Genomic DNA, 22950 nt, shown 5'->3' with positions numbered 1-22950 from the left:
CTGGGTTTCAATTTACAACGGTTTCGATTTACAACCATTCCTTCTGGAACCTAACCCCGGCGTAAACTGAGGGATATAGATAGATTATATATATATATATATATATGCAATCTTTATTTACAACATCAGTTTCACATCAAAGAATGTCGACGTTCCGGCCCATCTAGAGGCCTTCTTCAGGACAATTCATAATCTTCTTAAGTGCAAGCAGCACATCACATTACATTGGGCTCCCAGCGAAAGATTCGGAAATCTGCTTCAGACCAGAGGAAGGGTATCACTGCATACTTTGTTTTTTGAGCATCTATCTACTGGACTAACACGGCTACTCCAATCTTCAATTATATATATATATATATATATATATATATATATATATATATATATATATATATATATATATATATATATATATATATATATATATATATATATATATATATATACACATACATACATACATACATACATACATACATACATACATACATACATACATACATACATACATACATACATACATACATACATACATACATACAGTATATATGTATTTAACACTGAATTTTGGGACAGGGGTGGGTTATACAGGGGTTCATAGAGAGGATGGGGAATAAGGGTGCTATGGGCCCCTCCAATGCTAAGGGTGGCCCTGATTACAAACACAGTAAATGTTACCAGACTAAATAAAAAAGGGCAGAGACAAATTAATATTTACCAGAAAATTTAATACTGTAAAATAAGAAAATATTGTGAATACAAATTTCTTATAAGATAATATAGACAGACATAGGACCTAAATAAACATGGAACAGATATGTTTAATGTATTAGATCCATTACTTAAACAAACAGTGATGCATAGCTCTTAGAATTGCATAAATGATGGTCTTTTCATGCTCTCCTTTTATGACCAAGTTGTGCAGTACTGTGCACATTCAATACAGCCTCTTATTGGCTACACAGATACATGGCACCATCTCAAAAAAGCAAACATTTTAGTATATTTGTAATGACCTGTTTTAAACCAGTAACGTGCTAAAACTTTTTCATTCTACAATGGAAGTGATGCATAAAATGTAATGCATTACTTACATGTCCCTTAAAATTCATATTATATAATTTCCAGGAAACCAATATAAACCAAGTAATCATGCAGCTTATAGAGATTAATGGGCAAAGTAAATTACCCTATTGGTTGTCGGTCATCATAATCATCAATTCTGAAATGTAAAGTGAATATCCAGTTTTATTACTGGAATATCAGAGGTCTTATTTACTTAAACAGGCAGCATGTACAGTAAAGCCACAAAAAACACATTATACTCTGTACAAAAAGGAAAGACAGATATTCTTAAGTTGAATATGACAAAAAGGATGAGGTTGGTAGAACGAAGCTGAAAATGTAATCCAGTACAAAGGGTCAATTTATAGATATCAGAAAAAGGGCGATATCCCTAGCCTTAATATCTGTTATGAAATTTTTGAAGAATTAAAAAAAGATCTAAAAAGTGCAACAAAATAATCCAATGAGAGTGAGAATTTTATTAAAGCACTATTGCTTGCATGCAACTGTTTAACCAACCCTAAAGGTGTTAAACATAATTAACAGGACATAAAACCCAACATTTTCTTTCATCAATCAGATAGATCATAGAATTTAAAACAACTTTCCAATTGACTTCCATTATCAAATTTTCTTTGTTTTTCGTTATCCTTTGTTAAAAATGCAGGAAGGCAAGTTCAGGTGTATGCATGTGTCTATACGTCAGCACTATATTGCACCAGTCATACATTAGCAAGGGCACTAGATGGCAGTACTATTTCCTGTCATGTAGTGCCCTAGACATGTTCTCTAGATATCTCTAACAAATGAGAATAAAGCAAATTTAAAATAGAAGTAAATTGGAAACTTTTTTCAAATTGTATTCTCTATTATAATCATGCAAGAAAAATTTAGAGTTTAATGTCCCTTTAAAGACAGTAATGGAGTGGAAATGCACTGAGCTGAAAACAAGTGTTGGTAGCATTGGAGCATTGCTCCTTTAACCCTGATTTGTTCCCCAAAAGCTATAAACAAAAGCCCCTCAATCAGTTTTAAAGGAGTCCATATAATGATTGGTCAGTTAACAACTGTGTCTCTTCATTCCCCCTTAGATTTGATTTTTCTGCCGCGTCCCCGGATGCTGATGAGAAAAAGAAGTCCTAAGCACACCGTAGCTGGAGCACAATGGGCAAGCGGTTCCTTCAGCACCAGAAGACTGTAGATGGCACCTATAAGCAGCAGATAATACAGGATGAGAAACTGGTATGCAAAAAAAATAATAGTAAAATACCTGAATCAAGTGAATTTGAGGAGTTACATTTGCACCCTGACCTAAGATAAATAACAAAGCTTTATGCATGATATTACTTTATAATAGTGCACAGCACGTAGCCCAGAACATGCAGTGGTGGAGGAAGGACATGCTTTCTTCTTTTAGCCCTAGGGACAAGTAGATTATGGTGACCTCACTCTTGATGCCCTTCCTCTACACACCATATAAATCGTACAAATCTTGGCCTGATTGGCAGTCAGGCCTTGCACTCTCCTCATTTCCATTGTAAAGAGAAGGCGCACACATTGCTCTTCAGAGAACAGACCTGAGCTCAGATATAGATAATTGGCTGACAGAGGGCATGCAGGGCCTTGCAGTCTGATGTGGACTTATGTTAGAGAGGGGCTGCAAGGCTAGGGATATGATTTGCTGAAACTTTATTAATCTGGACACATATTGCCAAGACAGGTTGGGCTAGAATCTATTGTTCTTTTGAAATTTCGGCAATCATAGAAACAAAACTTATGTAAACAGAAAGGCCTTACGTGATGTAAAACTTGCTTGTATCTTATATAGCAATCCCCCACCCAAGAGACATAGACTAATGGTCCGGTTTATCATTTTTGTATTTATTTATAATTATAACCACTTCCTCAAACCTATTGCTTCCTTGCTTTAGAAACAGGTGGTATTTTCATTAAAATACAGTCTGTTATCAGTGTTGGGTGACTAGTATGGGAATTGCTGCCCTGAGATGTTATACAACATCTCAGATAATGAGCAGTAATGGATCCTGAAAAATATCATCAAGATTTTCTTTAAAACACACTGCAGTATTTTTACATTTAGGTTAATGTACAGTTATTTATATTATCCATTCTTTGTCAGCAGTGTGTGTGTGTGTGTGGGGGGGGGGGGGGGTATTCAACAATTAAAAGAATACTAAAATCTAAAAAAAATTATTTCATATTTCAGGTAGAATACACATTTTTAAAAATATTTCCAATTTATTTCTTTAATAAGTAAGTTTTTATTAGTGAAAAGAATACAGAACCACATAACAAGACAATTATGCTCGGCAAAATTGATAACAGATTACATTTTAACAGTCAAGGGTTCATTAACATAAAAAAGAGAATCGTGTTACCTAACTCAGTGGAGAGGACTATAATGAGATCATTCATGAGCTGTGTATTCGTACGTTTCAGGAGTTATGTATTGGTCTGTCATAGAGAGAATTTTGCCTTTTTTTCTTAGGAATTTTAGGTATAGTATGGCCATTTATGCCATACATATTGAGCCTGACAGTGAGGGGAGATAAGGTATAGAACATATAAAATATGTACACTTGAAAGTAATACTGGGAGGGGTAGGCATCTACCTCTCTTTACAGGGAGGGGGGGGAGGTATCGGAGGGAGGTAGCGGCTTCAGAAAGTGGAAGGGGGGAGGGGCAGAGCAATGAGGGGCACCTCAAACCCTACACGGTGGGGCGCTTCCTCTAGGGAGGGGCAGTCCAAGTAGTCACAGGGAGGTCGCTAGGTCTGAGGAGACAGGGGACATCGTGTAGTTGGCTTTAGGTAAGTCTCCCAAGGTTCCCAGATTAGGGGAAAGATATCCGACTGTTTCCTAGTCCGGAAGACATAGTCTTCCATTGATTTAACGTACTGCAGGTAGTCGACAACTGCCTGCCATCTTGGGGGCTGTTGTTTCTTCCAATTCCTGGCGATTAACATCTTGACTGATGTCAGTATGTAGACTAACAGGTATCTCTTGTGTCTCGGTAGTTTTTTAACTCCCAGATGTAACAGGGCCAGGCCTGGAGTGTCCGGGGTCGGGAGTTCTAGAGCCTTGCAGACCTCACAGGTTTTCGACCAAAGAGGTCGGAGTTTGCTACATGACCACCACACATGGAGCGGGGTACCCGTCTCTCCACACCCTCTCCAACATAAGGGTGAGTACTCAGGGTACAGGGCCCGGAGTTTGGTCGGCACTAAGTGCCACCTGGAGATGATCTTGAAATAAAGTTCATACATTGTAGCACAATGAAGTGCTGATTTAGTCAACTGTATCTCCTTAGTCCAGTCAAGTGTCGAAAAAGTGAGTCTCAACTCAGCCTCCCAGGAGGTCATATGCCTGGTTTTCACCAGTGTGGGAGGACCCATTAGGGATCGATAATGGGCTGTGAGAGGTTTGCTCAGCTGGAGGTTTGCCCTCCATCTCATCTCCCAGATGGTAGGAGCTCTGAGTTTGTCAACTAAGAAACCCCAGGCTTTCATCAGGGATCTCAGTCTCATAAAGTCAAACTCGAGGGATCTGGGAATAGCGAATTTAGACAGCATGTCTTGCGGCATGAGAAGTTTCTCATTCAGGTAGAAGTCGCTCAAGGAGGTGACCTCTAGGGCTTTCCAGGGGGCAAGTCGAATATTTGGTAGCCCCTGAAGGAGCGACATGAGAGGGTGAATGGGCGAAGGGTGTGGGGCTATCAATTGGTGGTGTCTGAGGCGGAACCAAACCGATTGACATTCTTTGATGAGAAGGTTGGAGATCGGTATCTGTGCAGTCAAGTGTGGTGGAACCCACAGGAGATCAGAGAGGTCGACATAGGCAGGGAGAGAAGCCTGCTCCAGCTCCCGCCATCTGGTAGGAGGCAGGGCAGGTCCCCACGCTGAGACGTGCGAGATCATCGCCGCATGGTGGTATAGTTGGACGTTGGGTATTCCCAGCCCACCTCTGTCTATAGGAACCTGAAGCGTGGCCGCAGCCACCCTTGGGCGCTTATTGTTCCAAACATATGCATTGAATGCAGTCTGGAAGCCACGTAATGTCTTTTCCGGGACCGAGATGGGGATACACCGCATAAGGTAGGTTAATTTAGGGAGGATCATCATCTTCAGAGCAGAAATTCTGCCCATCCAGGAGATTTCCTCATATTTTCTAGATTTCAGTCTCGTCTCAGTCTCCCTTAGAAGAACACTGTAGTTCTCCTGCAATACCGTATTTTTGTCATGTGACAAAAAGACACCTAAGTGTCTGATCCCATTTGTTGACCACCTAAACGAGTAGAGTCGCCTAAGGCGTCTCTGCTCCGAATGCTCGATGTGAATCATGTAGGCCTCTGTTTTAGACACATTGACCTTATAATTCGAAATGTTACTAAAGGCGTCAATAATCTCAAAGAGATAGGGGAGTGATTCTACTGGGTTGGTGAGGAAGAGAGTGAGATCATCGGCAAAGAGTGCCAATTTCTGAAGTGTGTCGTGTATCTGTAGGCCCTGGACCTCAGGACTTTCTCTGATTGCCTCCGCCAGAGGTTCCATCACCAGCGCGAAGAGGAGCGGAGACAGGGGGCACCCCTGTCTGGTTCCGTTCCTGATCGCAATTTTAGGGGAGCAGAAGCCCATTCCCTTAATAACAGCCGTCGGGGAAGCGTAGAGAGCGGCAACAGCTGTGCGAAACGTCGCAGGGATCCCAAAACGTTCTAAAGTGTAAAACATGTAATCCCACCTCACCCTGTCAAACGCTTTCTCTGCGTCCATGGACAGGGTGAGGAGGGGTAGTCCCATATCAGCTGTTTCCACAAATATGTTCAGTAGTCTACGGGTGTTATCTGTGCCTTGCCTTCCTTGAATGAATCCCACCTGGTCCAGATGGACCAAAGAGGGCAAGTGTTTTCCAAGCCTAGTCGCAAGGACCTTGGCATAGATTTTCACATCTACATTAATGAGGGAGATGGGCCGATAGCTCTCGCAGAGCGTTGGGTCCTTCCCCTCCTTGGGTATAGTCAAGATATTAGCCTCCAAGAACTCAGGAAGGAAAGCTCCCTCTTCTCTAACCTCACCGAAAAGATGGAGTAGGATAGGAGACAGTACGTGGGTAAGGGAACGATAAAAGAGGCCCGTGAACCCATCTGGACCTGGAGCCTTGTGGGGCTTCAAGGTCAATATGGCTGTTTTGATTTCCTCTAAAGTGAATGGGGCAGTTAGATCCTCGGCTGAGTCTTCTGTTAGGGAGGGGAGGTTCAACTTTGCCAAGAACTGCTGAGCAGCTATTCTGCAGTCTCTGGATCCCGAGGAATTGCTATCAAGGTCATATAAGGAAGCATAGTAGTCAGCAAAAGCCTTCCCTATGCTTCTAGGCGAGTGGACTACGCCAGTCGCCGAAGAAATCATGGGGATTCTGGCCTGGACCGCACGATCCCTGAGTTTACGGGCCAACAATCTGTCTGCCTTGTTCCCCTTGTAAAAATACACCTGTCTGAGTCGAAGTAAGGTTGCCTGGACTCGTAGTTGCTCTCTCTTGGCAATTTCCTCCCTGATAGCGCCAACTCGGTCGCCCATAGTGGGAGAATACTTGTTAGTCAATTCTGCCTGTCTCAGTTCCGCATAGAGCTTAGCAAGGGAAACCTTGTTTTTAGCCTTTAATGATGCGCTTTTTTTTATAAAATGGCCCCTAAGGTAGGCTTTGAATGCGGCCCACAGGATTCCCTGGGTCGTGTCACCCGTGTCATTATGTCTCAGGAAATCCGAGATTGTCTCCACTAGCTGAGGGATTTCCCCCTCTGACAAGAGATGGTCAGGTAGCTTCCAAGAGGGCCTGGAGTCCGGGGGGCGCAAGATGGAGCACCCAGCACTGACAAGGTCATGGTCTGACCAGGGGCATGGTCTAATACGTGGGGCACAGAATTGATCCAAGGTCCAGGAATCACACAAGAGGTAGTCTATCCTGGAGTAGGAGTTATGGGGCTTGGAGAAATGGGTGTAGTCTCTTTCTGTCGGTGCAAGGCAGCGCCAGATGTCATACAGGCCATGTTGGTACATTAGTTTGCGCAGCGCATTTGACTGGGTGTTAAGGTTTCGGTCAGGGGGGCAAGCTTTTGGAGTTTTTTTATCTAGGGCAGGATCCCAGACCAAATTGAGGTCGCCCCCTATCAGTAGGTGTCCCCTCTTGACTTCTCCCAGTCTCCCTAGAAACTGTCTCAAAAAAGGGATCTGTTTGGCGTTTGGGGCGTAAAGAGAGACTAGGGTATAGAGGATTCCGTTCAGTGTGCAGATTAAGATTAAATATCTACCCTCCGGGTCACGATCTACGTATTCCACACTGCAACAGATATCTCTGTGTATCAATATTGCTACCCCTCTCTTTTTCTCAGAGAAGGAAGCGGTTTCGCATATGGGGTAGTGTATCGGGCTACGGAATGGCTTGGATTTGGAGTCCCAATGGGTCTCCTGGAGGAATACTATATGCAATTTGTGGGCGTTGAGATAGTTAGATAAAAGGCTACGTTTAGTGGGGGAGTTTAAGCCCTGGGCATTGAGAGTGGCTATAGTTGTGGGTGCCATTGGGTTAAGAGACTCTAAGTCACTAGTTGAGTGAGCCTAGCGGGAAGTTTGTCTGTGGGGGCAAGGAGGGGGGGAAACAAAGGAGGGAGAGGTAAGGCTGTCTACTCTCAAGTAAGAAGTTAAGGTTGTTAAAAACTGTCAGGAAATAATTCGATGTGTATACTACACTATAGCTATGAGTGCTCTTACAAAAAAGTGTAAGAGATCACAACTATCAAGGTGGGGGGGAGGCCAGCATGCAGAGCCTGGCCCCAGTCAGTCATTCTGTGGCATGTGTCAGGTGGCCCTTAAGAGGAGGGTTCTCTGGGTAGGGCCCTGTGTATCATTTCGCATATGGTGTGCGGTAGGTCGTACATGGCAAATACACAGCTTAACATGAACAAAGCATTAACACGTCTCAGCTAGGGTAAACATAGCATAAGAAATTGAGCATTGACATAAACTTATTAGGTATCAACTAGAACAGACAATAGTATTAGCGAAAGTATTAAATAGACTATTCTTATAGCACAGTTCTCTACCAAAGAGGGCATTCACTGACAACCAGCATTAGTAATATGGTAACTATTCTCACGGTACAGACTCGGGGACATTACAACGGAACATTATCTGAAAATGGTGTACCATAGTTACCTGAGGAAGCATTTGTACAGTCAAGGTGAATCCCTAAATCCAGGAAACTGGCGGAGTAGCCGCCCTTAAGGCTAACTGTGGTGACTAATCTATTCTACAAACAAGTCTCTCGACTCTATGTAATATAAACATACATGCTATAATCATAAGAACAATGTTAGAACGTATTAACACTTGTGTATCCCCCTGTGATGATAAGAGAACAAATATTAAAAGGGGAGGGGAAGAAGATTAGATGGAACCTCAGAACAGAAGGGACTGAAAACATTCATGCAAGGTCCTTTAGGAAACAGAAATGAAGCAAATCCCAAAAGGCACACCTGGTGCCCAAAGGGAGAGCAGGGGGCCTCATTACCCCATGTTTAGTGTGGGGTGTTGGGAGATGAGAAGTCATGTTGTGCCTGGAGCTGTAGTGGCACTGCCAGGGGGCGCGAGCTTTTCAACGTACTGTGGTGGTTTCTTCTGGGGGTTTCCCACTCTTTGAGGGAGAGGCCGCCACTCTGGGGCCGAGGCCCTCAATCCCCTGTTTGGATCCTTAGGTATCTGAGAGTCAGGCGGATCCGGCGGTAAAAGATCCCATTTTTGTAAGAGTTCTCTACCCTGTTGTGTAGAGGAGACTGTGTATTGATGGCCTTCTTTGGTGATATGTAACTTGACGGGGAACCCCCAACGGTATTTGATGGCTTTATCCCTCAGCAGTCTGGTATAGGGTTGGTAATGGCGTCGCAACTGGAGGGTGTGTGGTGAGAGATCTTGGTAGACCTGTACCTCAGAGTATGGGTTCGGGAGGGTTCTGCCCCCTGCTAGGGCTCGGAGGAGTTTGTCTCTGAAGGTGTAATAGTGTAAGCGGACTATGACATCCCGAGGCTTATCACCTTCACCGAATCTGGGTCTCAGCACTCTGTGCGCCCGATCAATCAACATCTCTTGACCTTCTTCTGGACCTAATATCGCAGTAAACCTCTCTCGGAGGTATTTTTCTAGGTCCTGTGGGGAGACAGTCTCGGGGATACCCTTCACCCGGATGTTGTTGCGTCGGGTGCGATCTTCTAGATCTGCTAATTTGACTTCAAGATCCGTAATTTGCTCGGCTAAGCATTGAGAGTACCCTAGGAGGTTGGAGTGGTCTATCATCAGATCCTCCTGTTTGCGCTCTATTATGTCTGTGCGCTCACCTATGGAGGCTATGTCGCGCTTTAGGTCCGCGTGGCTCTTTTCAAATTTCTTAGATAGAGAGTCATGATGTGAGGCCAGGAGTGCTGTGATAGAGTCCATAAGGTTGTTATTAACCTCCTTTTCAGTACGCAGTGACCGTCGCACGGTCTGGGCCAAAGTAGACTCACCGGTGGTCTCAGCTGAGCTACTAGCATCTGAAAGTTCTTCATCTGAGGCAGGCTGAGATCTGGAGTGGGGGTTGCTGAAATGATCCACCACTGTACGTTTGGGAGTATTCAAGGGTTTCTGTTTCCTTTTCAATGATTGAGGCATTTTGTTGACCTGCATGGGTTTTCAGTAAATATTGCGGGCACGTGACAACACTATAATGGTCAGCAGTTCTCCGACTGACTGGGGCCTTGGCATGGAAAAGTAACCTACATATCTTTGGAGTACATCTCAGTAAGGAGAAATGGTTAGAATTAGGATGGCAGGGTGAGCTATCTCCTGGCCACCAGGGCCCCCTCTCGACTCAGGGATAAGGGATACGACTCTAAGGAAGGGAAAAGGGGAAGTGACCAGCCTAGACAAGCTAGGCCGGAAAGGGTGAGTCTTGAGGGGTCACGGTCTCAGAGACAGTAATAAGGCAGCTGTAATAAGTAAGGCAACAGTGGTGGGAGCCTGTCAGGAAATAAAGGCGGTTAGACTGATAACAGTTATGCAGTTACAGTGGGCCCCTTAAGAACACGCTGGATATGTTAGGTTGACAACAGTGTTAATATAGAACAATACCTGTAGAATATCTGGCTAGGATATTCAATGCTGTTGAGAGGAAGTAATTGTAGTTAGACAGGGAACAAGTAGCAAATAAACATAACACTACACTTCGTGCCTAATGCTCGAAGACAGTAACGCTGACGCAGCAGCTGCAGTAAAGACAAGTGACTGTTATGAGATTGAGCTATGCATACATCTCTAGCAAACAGGATAGTCTCTGTTAGTCTCTCCTTTTGTTGTGGGTTTAAGACCTCTGCAGCTACCTAATGACAGGGTAGACAGCACAGGCCTCTCTTGGTTGAGTGTGAAAGCTTACACCAATAGCAGAGTAGAGATTTAGACCTGGAGCCTTTAGTATAAAGTAGCACTGTGAAGAGGCCCTAGATCAATACTTATGTTATGTAGCTTTTCAGGTAGTCCCCAGTAGAGACAGTTATGGATAATCTGGAAATCTCAGTGGCTTGGAGGTTCACCAACAAGTGATTGTATTGGGCAAAAGGCCTGTAGGATATTCTTTAAGTGTGCCCCATAAAATATTTGTCCTCTGCAGAACTTAGAGCAATGAAGCAGGGAGTTAGGTGTGAAAATTCGGAGAGGGACACAGTCTAATTCTAATAACAGATTTTCAAATGCCCCCAACACTGCATCATAGGGAGGAACTTATCAACCTTGCTAAGTGGCCAGTCAGGGTCTTGTGATAAGGACCGTTGCCAGGAGTAAGGGTTAGTGGGGCCAGAGAGACTGAGAAAGTCTTACCCGGTCTGTGGGAGAGAGCCGGTGTCCGATGCAGGGTCAGAGGGAATCCCCTCCTCTCTGGGTAGTCGTCGCTCCGAAACTTGCGGGGAGACAGAGGGTCCCAAGGCCCAAAATGGCGGATGTTCGCGCCTTTTCTCTTGTAGTGTGCAGCGGCAGGTATCGGCAAAAACAGGTCCCTTGATCTATCAGAGACAACCGACTCGACTGAGATCCTGGGACCGGGCACTGTACAGGGAGTGGTGGAAGAAGGTAAGTGTCCTACTGCGATCACCCTGCCAGAATCCCGGAGGCCTCTGGATATGCCGGGATAGGCTGTCTCTCAGGGACAGCGGGCATCAGCTGCGTTGCGCTCCGGAGCGGATCCCCGGCCCTCCGGAGCGTGGATGGTTGGCGGTTTCTGTTAGCAGGTGAGGGTTGTCGGTCTGCGGTATTTAGGTACTCCGGAGCGGAGCCCCGGCCCTCCGGAGTAGCAGAGCAACAGCAGCCACGGGAAAAAGTAGTTCACCTCCTCAGGGGTAGCGGCAGGATCAGGCAGGTTCTATAGAGAGGTCTGTGGTTGCTTTGGTGTGTAGTAGGTGGCCCAGGGCAGATCACTATCACTGCTTGGAAAGTTTGGGGTCAGGCTGGTCTTTCTGCCGCTGCAGGCGGCCCCGCTCCCAGCACCACAGTTAGCCTTCTCTCAGGAGTCTTTGGGGTAGATGTTGCAGGGATGGCAGGTCTCCCCACTGGGGTACCGCAAACACTTTCAGTAATACCAGCTAAATAGACTTTTTAAAACTATTAATTAGCACCAAATTTGGCTGTATTCGTTAGTTTAAGTCAGGAGCTCAGCACCCATGCGACTAGTCCTCTCAGTGGCTAGCACCGCCCCCCCAATTTATTTCTAATACCAAAGTGTGCGCAGTAATTTTAGATGCACACTTTGAGGCACCAGCGTCTACTGCGCATGTTCAAGAGTTTAGAGTATAAATGGAGTCAGTGATTCTCTGAAGGCTGTCACATGATACAGGGGGCAGGGAAATGGAAGAAATGTCAAATTCACCAGAAAAAAAAAAATAAGTGTTATTAAATTACGTTTTTATTATGCAATTCTATTGTTTTGGTATTGAATCAGTTGCATTTTAAAACAAAGGATGTTTTAAAAAAGAAATAAGTATTGTCATTCTTACCAATCATTACAATGCACAGCACAAAGTTACTGATCTCTTGCAGGATTTGGGGTCCAAAGGCAAGAAGGATCCCTGCCACCAACTCTATACAGCCACATATAAGCATGTACTCCTCCGGCTCTGGCTTAACCCCAAAATCTTTGAGGGGGAAGACATCAGCAAACAGCACAAACTCATGTTTCTGTGGGACAGAAGAAGTGTAAAGTTATTAGCAGTTTGTAAAATGTATCCAAAATATCTACATATAACAGTTAAATATTTCTGTAATATATTAAATCATTGCAGTAATTCATCTGTTTAGAGCCTATGGGACAGGCAGAATGGCAAATGATTGGCTGACTAACCAGCTGCACAAAGGTTAAAAGGGACATTTTACTCTAAAGTTTGTTTCCCCTTAATGTGCTCCCAAATTACCTATTTTACCTGCTAACAAGTTTTAAATGTATAGGAAAATGCTCTTTAAAAAGGGACAGTCTACTGCAGAATTGTAACTGTTTAAAAAGATAATCCCTTCATAACTTATTTCCCAGTTTTGCATAACCAACACTGTTACTGTCTAGCTGTGAAAACCGGTCAAAATGCACCAAGAGGCTTTCTTTAAAGTTTAGTATAGGAGCCTACCTAGGTTTAGCTTTCATCAAAGAATACCAAGAGAACAAAGGAAATTTGATTAAAAAGAAAAATGGAAAGTGGTTTAGAATTTTATGCCCTATCTAAATTAATTTTGACTAGACTGTCCTTTTAAGGTTTTTATTTTGCAATAGCTGGTACAGCTTACTGATACCATCACCCATTATTTTTGAGGATGTGCCCATTCAAATGGGCAAAACCTCCATTAAGGGCTTAGACATGCTTAGTTTCTATAAAAAAAAACAAAAAAAACACAACATTAATAGTAATATATACACATACGGCTCAACATTTCAAGTGCTAAACTACTGGCCAGGATAAAATGTTACGCCACTTCTGATCTTGCCCACACCACACCCACTACTTCACCTCCTCTTTGCATATGTTTAGCCATTGTGAAACATTTTGTAATATTGTTTTTATTGTATATCATAAATTAAAATAATGCTACATACAGTAATAAAATTAACAAAACTAAGTTCATAGCAGTTTGAAATATCAAAATGTATGCATACCGGATAAATTCTTATATTTCCTGGCATGGAGAGTCCACAAATCCATTCAATTACTAGTGGGAATTCAACTCCTGGCCACCAGATGAAGGCAAAGAACACCCCAGCAAAGCTGTTGAGTATCACTTCCACTTCCCATAAACCCCCAGTCATTCAGCCAAAGGAAAATGGAAAGAGAAGAGAACACAAAGGGTATAGAGGTGCCTAAGGTTTCAGAAATGACAAAGCCGTCTTAACTAAAATAAGGGCGGGGCGTGGACTCTTCATGCCAGGAAAGAAAATAATCAGGTAAGCATAACTGTTGTTTTCTTTCCAATGGCATGGAGAGTCCACAAATCTATTCAATTACTAGTGGGAACCAATAGCCAAGCTAGAGGACACAGAATGGAAGGGATGGAGAACAAGACAGGTGGACCTAAACAGAAGGCACCACCGCTTGAAGAACCTTTCCTCCAAATGAAGCCTCAGCTGAGGCCAAAAAAAAAAAACAAACAGCAAAGAGAAATTATTAAAAAAAAAATAAGTGGCCGCCTCGCCAATTTGTTCCACAGAAGCCTTGTCTATAAAGGGTCAGGAAGAGGAAACAGTCCAGACTGATGAGCCAAAATCCTTTCAGGAGGTTATTGACCAGCTAACACCTAGGCCGACCAACAGACACTCCAGAACCAAAATTAAAGAGAAGAGGACGTGGCTCCATACGTCCACCTGGGTAAGATATGAAAAATAGATATGCAACATCTCAAACTCCTTGCTTCAAAAACTGTTTGACACACAGCAGCCCCCCAAACGGGGTGAATGCAGCAAAAATAGAAATTACTACTAGACAGCCTAACTCATTCTTATTAGAACCCAATAGTAGTAGCTAGACTTCTCCACAAGAAGGGCAGAAGAAAGCCAACAAAACAACTGAACACAGACTCAAACGGAGCCTACTGCAAATTTTAAGAACAAGATTTAACACAGGCCTGATTCTGACCAGGAACTAAACAAGAACCGAACGTCTGTCACACGAATATATAACAGAAGAGAAAGAACAGAAATCTGACCCTTCAGAGAACTGGCTGGCAAAACTCTTCTCCAGACCTTCCTGGAGAAAACGACAAAATACAAGATAATCACACCCTATGCCAAAGAACCATTAGTTAGACAAAACTAGGCGTTCAAACTCTATTCATTCAGCTTAGAGATCCAAAATTGGGCATAGAAAAAGACCTAGAAGTAGAAGGTCCTTTCTCAAAATGGAGGACAACATTGTTCAGTTCTGCAAACCAAAGTTTGAGAAGCCAACCTGAAGCAATTAGAATTACCAAAGCCTCCGGAGCCCCACACCTGAAGGCTATCATAGAAATACCACCCCCTGGGAGAAACGATAACCTCATTGCTAAGGAACTCTGCATTCCTCCCTGATAGTTGAAACAAAACCCCCTAAGAAAGTTGTCTGTTGACTCCCTGACAATAGGCAAACATTCCAGAAGTGAAAATGCCCGTAACAAAATCTATACCTCCATGCAGTCTGATGCACTAGTCCTTAAAGTGCAATGTTAGACTGTAACAGGTATGCTCTTAAAATACCAGTACTAAGCATGCATGTGTGGACCGTAAAACCTATAATAAAGAGAGTGCGGCCGAGCGAGACAAAGAGACACCACTCATAGGCAGACACTCAAGTACTCACCTCCCAAATGTAGGAGCCGGACAAATTCGGAACTCTGCCAAATAACATGCAAGACGGCAATACGGGTCCGACCTATACACGCAGTAGAAAACACGAGACAGTCTTACTGTCGCGATCGCTACCTAGGGGGAGGAGTAAACTAAGATGAAAAAGGGCCCACTCTGGTAAAGGCCCTAACTGCGCCATAAACTCTTAGTGTGCGAACAATCCCACCAAAAGGCAAAAGGCCAAAAACACTTCAAAAGTTAAATAAGGGAATACTGTCCTTAATAATGCATTGTGCCCGCTTGTTATGTGAGGGTTCAACGTGCAGGGTCATCATAAAGCCTGGGTCTTTCTTCTGACCCATCATAAGGCTACAGGAGCGAAAATCTTTGTCCTGGTTGGTAAACCCAGGAAGCTGCTCCGCCACATACAGGTATATCCCAAATCTGATGATAGAGATAATAGAGGAGAAAGAGAGAGTCCCACTAGGTCCCTGCATATCCCTGTCCTTCCTCCACAATATGATCCTATGAAAAAGCATATGAAAGGACTTGCCCTCCAAAGTCTTCTGCTGTGGAGCAGTCACAGCAGCTCCAGGTCTCTTAGCTTCATCCGACCGCTGACAGGGACCTGAAGATAAAAGAAAAAGCAGAGTAACCAACCCTGGCTTTCTATATAGGGGTTAGCATAATTGTTGTATTTAAAGTAAGGACTACCTCACTGACATCCAACAGCTAATAGCCACCATTACTCTTACTAAAGATGATTACATGGACACAGCATTGCCCCAATCCTTGCTTGCAGGGAAAAGTATCCATTAAAGGATTAAGTCTTGATTTTCTTCAGACACCATCATTTTGCACGTCCACCTACGATGTACACAGGCAAAAAATGACTGGGGGTTTATGGGAAGTGGGAGTGATACTTAACAGCTTTGCTGGGGTGTTCTTTGCCTCTACCTGGTGGCCAGGAGTTAAATTCCGACTAGTAATTGAATGGATTCGTGGACTCGCCATGCCATTGAAAAGAAAGGAAGCTGTTGAACACTGAGAATGCTGCCAGTCTGGAAGGGAGGGTAGAGATAGAGATGATAGAGATAGAGATGATAGAGATAGAGATGATAGAGATGATAGAGATAGAGATGATAGAGATAGAGATGATAGAGATAGAGATGATAGAGATAGAGATGATAGAGATAGAGATGATAGAGATGATAGAGATGATAGAGATAGAGATGATAGAGATAGAGATAGAGATGATAGAGATAGAGATGATAGAGATAGAGATGATAGAGATAGAGATGATAGAGATAGAGATGATAGAGATAGAGATGATAGAGATAGAGATGATAGAGATAGAGATAGAGATAGAGATAGAGATGATAGAGATAATAGAGATGATAGAGATAATAGAGATGATAGAGATAGAAATATATATCCCTTTTTGCTCTAAACTATCTTTCTCGACTCCCTCCGCTGTTCAATCTCTCTTTATACCCCCTCTCACTTCTCTCTCAGGCCATATCTTCTCTTTACAATCTTTCTTTCCCCTATCTCATATCTCTTCACTCTTTTTTTCCTCCATTGTCTCTTAACTCTACCCTCTTCTGCACTTTTACTTTTCCTCTCCAATCTCTCTCTCTGCCCTGTTTACCCTCTAAGTAAGATTAAAAGCAAAACTAGAAGAGTTAGTTACCGCATCTGGCCGAATGGACAAGCCCATGCACCACGTCAAGGTCTCTCCCAAAACCTGGTCCCTAAACCAGCCAAACAATGCAAGCTCTCAAACAAACTGGGAACAAGGGAAGGGTACACAGGCTTATGTAATCACCCTAGACATATACAAAAAATAGAAGGGGACTGAACTCTCAGACTGGACACAAATCCTATGACCCTGCAACATGCTCAGCCCTGGGTGCTCAATAGCACTCACAGGAAGTCTAAGTGTAGTATTATTGTAAAACAAAAGTAACTTTATTACAATAAAATTGCACTCACATTAATTACCCTCAAACATATGAGGTACGATTACAGCGATTCACAGGTGCCCCTCTCGGCAAAACTGCTAGTCACTTTTTAGTGCTGGTCCACTCTCTGTATAAAACGTTCGGCTAAGACCCGGTCCAATGTAGTGCCAAAACTCCAGCGGGTACACTCGTGAGTAAAAGTAATACACTACCGCTGCCTAGCGTGTCCACCAAAGCCAGCTTGCAGACACGCTGGTCTCACACGATAGCGTAGGAATCAAAGCGTCACAATAGAGGCTCTAAAGAAGCGGAAAGGAGCCCTGCGAAACCTGTCAGGCTACGCCTACTATTGTGACGCTTTGATTCTTACACTATCATGTGAGACCAGAGTGTCTACAAGCCGGCTTTGGTGGACACGCTAGGCAGCGGTAGTGTATAAAGGCTGTGACACACTGCAAGCGGAGCGACGCGCAGCGTGTACATGCAGCTGTGTGCGCTCAGTGTGTCCTGCCTTTTCATCTCTGAGCACTCTGCTGCGTCAGGACGCGTAGCTGAGCGCTCAGAGATGAAATATTTGAACTTCAGAAGCGATGCGGAGCGAAGCAGCTGCTTCGCCTCGCGCCGCATCACTTGCAGTGTGTCACAGCCTTAACTTTTACTCACAAGTGTACCAGCTGAACTTTTGACACTACATTGGACCGGGTCCTAGCTGGATGAACGTTTGATACGGAGATTGGACCAGCACTAAAAAAAGGTAGTAGCAGTTTTGCCGAGAGGGACGCCTATGAATCGCTGTAATCATACCTCATGTTTGAGGGTAATTAATGTGAGTGCATTTTTTTTGTAATAAAGATAATTTTGTTTTACTATAATACTACACTGACTTAGATGGTGTTTTTCTGCGCTCTATATCTCTAGATCCAAATCTATGTTTGCTGTTTTATTGTTTCGTTTCTATTATGTTTGCTTTGATTTAACATATTTCTTTTTACTAAGAGTACTGTTTCATATCCTTCTAAAGGAGAGAAGCGAGTAGCATGATCTGACCTGAGTAAAAGGCAGGGTACTGGATATGAAAAAATAAATAAAAATAGTATGTGTAATCTAGCTCACATTTTAACCATTAGATAGTGCTATGGAACACATCCATCGGCTTCTCTCCAGGATTCCTTTATATCAACATGCCAAGCAGTTTATGCATGAAATTACATCTATTCACACAGAGGTTGATTTAGGCTGCTGCCTCTTGTTTATATCTTACAGCTTTTCTATAGTAAATACTGAGGTATTTACATTTTCAGTATAGGTGGCAGTTTCAACAACTAAAAGCATCTATTTCAAATGGCAAAATAAATGTAAAATATGTATAAACAACCTAATACATTCCAACAGGTAAAATTAAGCACTGGGAACACATCAAAGATGAGACAATTGCACACTTTATTATTATTATCATCATGTTATTTGTAGAGCGCCAACAGATTCTGCGGTACTAAAAACATGGATCCAATATGCAAAGTAACAATTATGGGAGACAAAGGGAGAGAGGGCCCTGCAAAGAGTTTCACTGCTGTAAATCAGGTCTCATAAGGGTAATCTACAAAGCAGCTAGGCTCGTAGGCTTACATGCTTTAAGGAGCACTCTAAAGTTGAAAAACTATGGGAATCTTATGGAGCGATGCAGAGAGTTCCATAAAATAGGGTCCAGTGAGGAGGTAACAAGAGAGAGGAAGAGAGGAGGTCATGAGCAGAGCAAAGGGAACAGGGGAGGGCGAGTATCTGGAGCCTAGGTCAGAGATATAGGGTGGAGCAGTGTTATTGAGAGCTTTAAAAGTTAGAGTCAGGATTTTGTGTTCTATTCTGGAGGTTAGAGGGAGGAAGCCAGTGAAAGGATCTGGCAGAGAGGTGCAGCAGATGAGGCACGAAGTGTAAGGATTATGCTTGCAGAGGCATTTTTTTTATGGATTGTAAGGGAGATAGACGGCAGCTAGGGAGGCCGGAGAGGATAGAGTTGCAGTAGTCAAGGTGGGAAATGATGAGAGTGGATTAAAGTCTTAGGTGTGTTTTGTGTGAGGAGGTGGCAAAGTTTAGAGATGTTTTTAATCTAGAAGCGGCAGGAATTGGCCAAAGACTGGATGTAGGATGTGAAAGAAAGAACGGAGTCAATTGTGACCCAACACATTGGAAATACAGGTTTGGAAAATTGTTTTGGAAGAAGAGGGGAATATAAGGAGTTCAGAATGAGAGATTTGGCCTAAGGTAGTTGGAGGACATCCAGGATGAAATATTAGAAAGACAGTTAGTGACACAAGTTAGTAATTAGGGGGGATAGATCTGGTGCAAATATATAGATTTGGATATCATCAGCGTACAAATGGTATTGAAACCCGTGGGACTGTATTAAGGAACCTAAGGATGATGTATAAATTGAGAAGAGAAGGGGACCAAGGACAGAGCCTCGTGGTACCCCAACAGAAAGTGGTGAAGGGTCAGAGGATGTGCCAGAGGTTACACTAAAGATCTGGTTAGAAAGGTAAGAGGAGAAACACAAGGGGGCTGTGTCGCAGATGCTGAAAAAAATCTACGATGTCCCTTTAAGAGTTAGGGTTTAGAGGTAATATTTAGGGAAACGGCAAAAGATGTTTCTGTCCCTTCTATAAAACCTTAATTACTCCACAAAGCAATATGTATAGCTATCTCTAGATAGACATTAACAACAATTCCATATTGTATGCCATGGGAGAAAAGGGCATAAACTTCAGACTGATTTTCTACACTGACCATTTAATTACACATAGTAAAAATAATTTGTACTTTTATTTTAATGTTTGCTCTTTAAAGGGACAGTCAACACCAGAATTTTTGTTGTTTAAAAAGAAAGATAATCCCTTTATTACCCGTTCCCCAGTTTTGCACAACCAACAGTTATATTAATATACTTTTTACCTCTGTAATTATCTTGTATCTAAGCTTCTGCCGACTGCACCCTTATTTCAGTTCTTTTGATAGACATGCAGTTTAGCCAATCAGTGCTCAGTCCTAGGTCACTTTACGTGCATGAACTCAATGTTATCTATATGAAACATGTGAACTAATGCCCTCTAGTGGTCAAAATGCATTCAGATTAGAGGCATTCTTCAAGGTCTAAGAAATTAGCATATGAACCTCCTAGTTTTAGCTTTCAACTAAGAATACCAAGAGAACAAAGCAAAATTGGTGATAAAAGTAAATTGGGAAGTTGTTTAAAATTGCATGCCCTATTTAAATCATGAAAGTTTTTTTTGGACTTGACTGTCCCTTTAACAAAACAGGGAAATAGGAGTTAAGGAATTATATCCACAGAGACATTTTAACAATTAGGTAGATATCAAGGTTCAATCAATGTCCAGGAATTTCTCTATAGGTGTTATGTATAAAATTATATACTGAAGGATACATCTATTTTTCACATTCTATTAACCAAAGTCTATCAAAGTTTGGAAGCCATAACAGTTATTTATTTAATGTCCGTTACCTATACATGCTTGTAGCATACAGGGTTCTCTCTGCAAGTAACTAATTCATGTAAACCCAATAGAGATCTCATCAGCCAGCGAGCAATCAGGCCTTAAAAGGGACACTAAGCCTAATATTTGACAGCAATACTTTATTGACCAAGAATATATGCAGTGCAGCAGATGCACACTCTGTTAAACCTATGGTGTGGGTTGTAAGGTATCTGTTTGGATTTAACACTTGCCCTATTAAAATCTTAATTTGGGGGGAAACAATTTGACACAGACCTGAGGTTCAGAACAGAACGGGGAATTCAACATGGTGTAAAACTAGCTGTTAGGATCATTGGACAAAAAAAAAATGTATAAAGCTTAGTGTCTCTTTAAGGACCAGTTTCACTTTGTTTTTCAAAAATATTTAGATTCTTTAACATATTTTGAAAAGTGCCTTTTCATATGCATAATAGTTGCAATTTAGTTTTGTAAGAGATTTCTGCCACTTTAAGCTCCAGCTTTTACTTCCAAACCAGATTCATGTCTTTAGTACAGAAAAAAACACAGTATTTAATTACTGTGACACAAAAAGCAATCTTGCAATGATTCAGATAGAGCATGCAATTTTAAGCAACTTTCTAATTTACTCCTATTATAATTTTTTCTTCGTTCTCTTGCTATCTTTATTTGAAAAAGAAGGCATCTAAGGGTTTTTTTTGTTCAGTACTCTGGACAGCACCTTTTAATTGGTGGATGAATTTATCCACCAATCAGCAAGGACAACCCAGGTTGTTCACCAAAAATGGGCCGGCATCTAAACTTACATTCTTGCATTTCAAATAAAGATACCAAGAGAATAAAAAAAAATTGATAATAGGAGTAAATTAGAAAGTTGCTTAAAATGTCATGCTCTGTCTGAATCACAAAAGAAAAAAAATGGGTTCACTGTCCCTTTAATAGTTACTGTTTTGTAGGTGTGCACACAAATATTATTGTAAAACACAAAACATGAAAAGTGAAATGTTCTGTGTCCACATCTTTGGGCTGGGCCTGTTCTTTCCACTGGTATGAGGATCATGAAGGTCTATTATTATTATTCCTTAGCAGGGATTGTACTATATATTAGAGACTGGGTTGCTACAAAAAGAGAAGGCAGTTGACAGATTTTTATTTATATATATATATATATATATATATATATATATATATATATATATATATATATATATATATATATATATATATATATATATATGTGTGTGTGTTACAGGATTACAATGACTATTAAACATTTAGTGTACTGTCACTTGTAGGTATACCTGGGTTTGAAGCCTCCAGCAATAAGGACAAGAGCAGTGACAGTTCTAGGGGATGCTATGTACCTTATAGATTACTGTAACACCTCCAAAATTGCAAGGTTAAAACTTGTTACAGGTTCTGGGCTCTAGTCTATTCAAGTACACAGGTAAAGGAGGGAGAAGGGGGTAAAACAATGCTGGAACAGTCCCCAGCACCCTTGATATGCAGTTTGTCACCTGTTGTAACCCAGATATGAACAAGCACTTTTGTAAGAGGTCAAAGCCCTGGGGAAGAAAAAAAAAAATACTCACTCGGTTTTTAGCAGTAAAGCAGCTTCATATATTGTTAGGAAAAAGCTCTAAGCCCTGTTTTGATACTTTATGTGTAGGGGCTACAAAGTGGCATCTTCTATAGTCACAAAAGGACACTGCCACAAAGTACATTTGTATCTGAAAGGGTTACAGCTCGTCTGTTCCTGGCTCCCTCAGCTTCTTCTAGTGGGTGGGGACAGTTTTAAGCGCCTAAACTTTGTACTGATACAAAAAAAATGCTATGCTAGTTTGTTGTTTAGTTACATTCCATGGTTTCAAAATACAGCCCCAGGTTGCAGATTTTTTTTTCTGTAAACTGCACTTTGGGTGGGCGGTTTTTAACAAGAAGAAAAAAGCTAAAGAATTCATTTACTACAGGACTAACTCTAAAAGAATGAAGAACTACATGCAAAGATGTACATTTATTTACATTGTTCTCTCTAGTATGTCAGATATCAATGCATATGCAAAGGGCATTTAGATATGCAGCATAATAAGATATCTTGCCATATGCTGTAACATAGTTAAAAATTAGACGCACATACAAGGTACACATTTATTTATGCATCTCCCTTTCAGCAAGAGTCATAAACAATAAAACCCTTTACTCCAGAATGGGCTGCACTCATCCCAGCCTCCGCGCCCCACTTATGTACACAAGGGGTTAATACTACCCCCTCCTCGCTCGGTCAACCTTACCATCTGTTTGTAAACATCAGCAGATATCTGATCAGTCAGTTTTACTGCCCCGGTAACGGCGAAAAAGAGGCCCAGGATGAGTCTTAAAATAGTAAATATGCTAAAAGCCATAACTGCTTTGGTCTATTCTTCTCGCTCTCAGAGGCACTGTCCTCTCTCTCTCTATGGCTAAAAAAAAATCTACAGTGTACAGAGGAGGGATTATAGGGACAGCCCCTTATTTCTTAGGCTCCTCCTG

At 42.2% G+C, this 22950-nt stretch overlaps 1 protein-coding gene across 1 annotated transcript; it reads right to left on the bottom strand.

Moving 5' to 3' along the window:
* Nucleotides 1-707: 707 nt before the first annotated feature.
* On the bottom strand, nt 708-22882 carry TMEM35B (transmembrane protein 35B). Its single transcript, XM_053707070.1, has 3 exons — nt 22713-22882; nt 12148-12328; nt 708-2273 (listed from the first exon to the last, which is right to left on the bottom strand). The coding sequence occupies exons 1-3, from the start codon at nt 22821-22823 to the stop codon at nt 2143-2145; spliced, it is 423 nt and encodes a 140-aa protein (XP_053563045.1). The 5' UTR covers nt 22824-22882; the 3' UTR covers nt 708-2142.
* Between the last annotated feature and the right edge of the window lie 68 nt (nt 22883-22950).

Source organism: Bombina bombina, chromosome 3 (assembly GCF_027579735.1).
Source record: "Bombina bombina isolate aBomBom1 chromosome 3, aBomBom1.pri, whole genome shotgun sequence".
NCBI classification, from domain to species: domain Eukaryota; kingdom Metazoa; phylum Chordata; class Amphibia; order Anura; family Bombinatoridae; genus Bombina; species Bombina bombina.
This window is presented reverse-complemented; position numbering and strand designations above follow the sequence as displayed.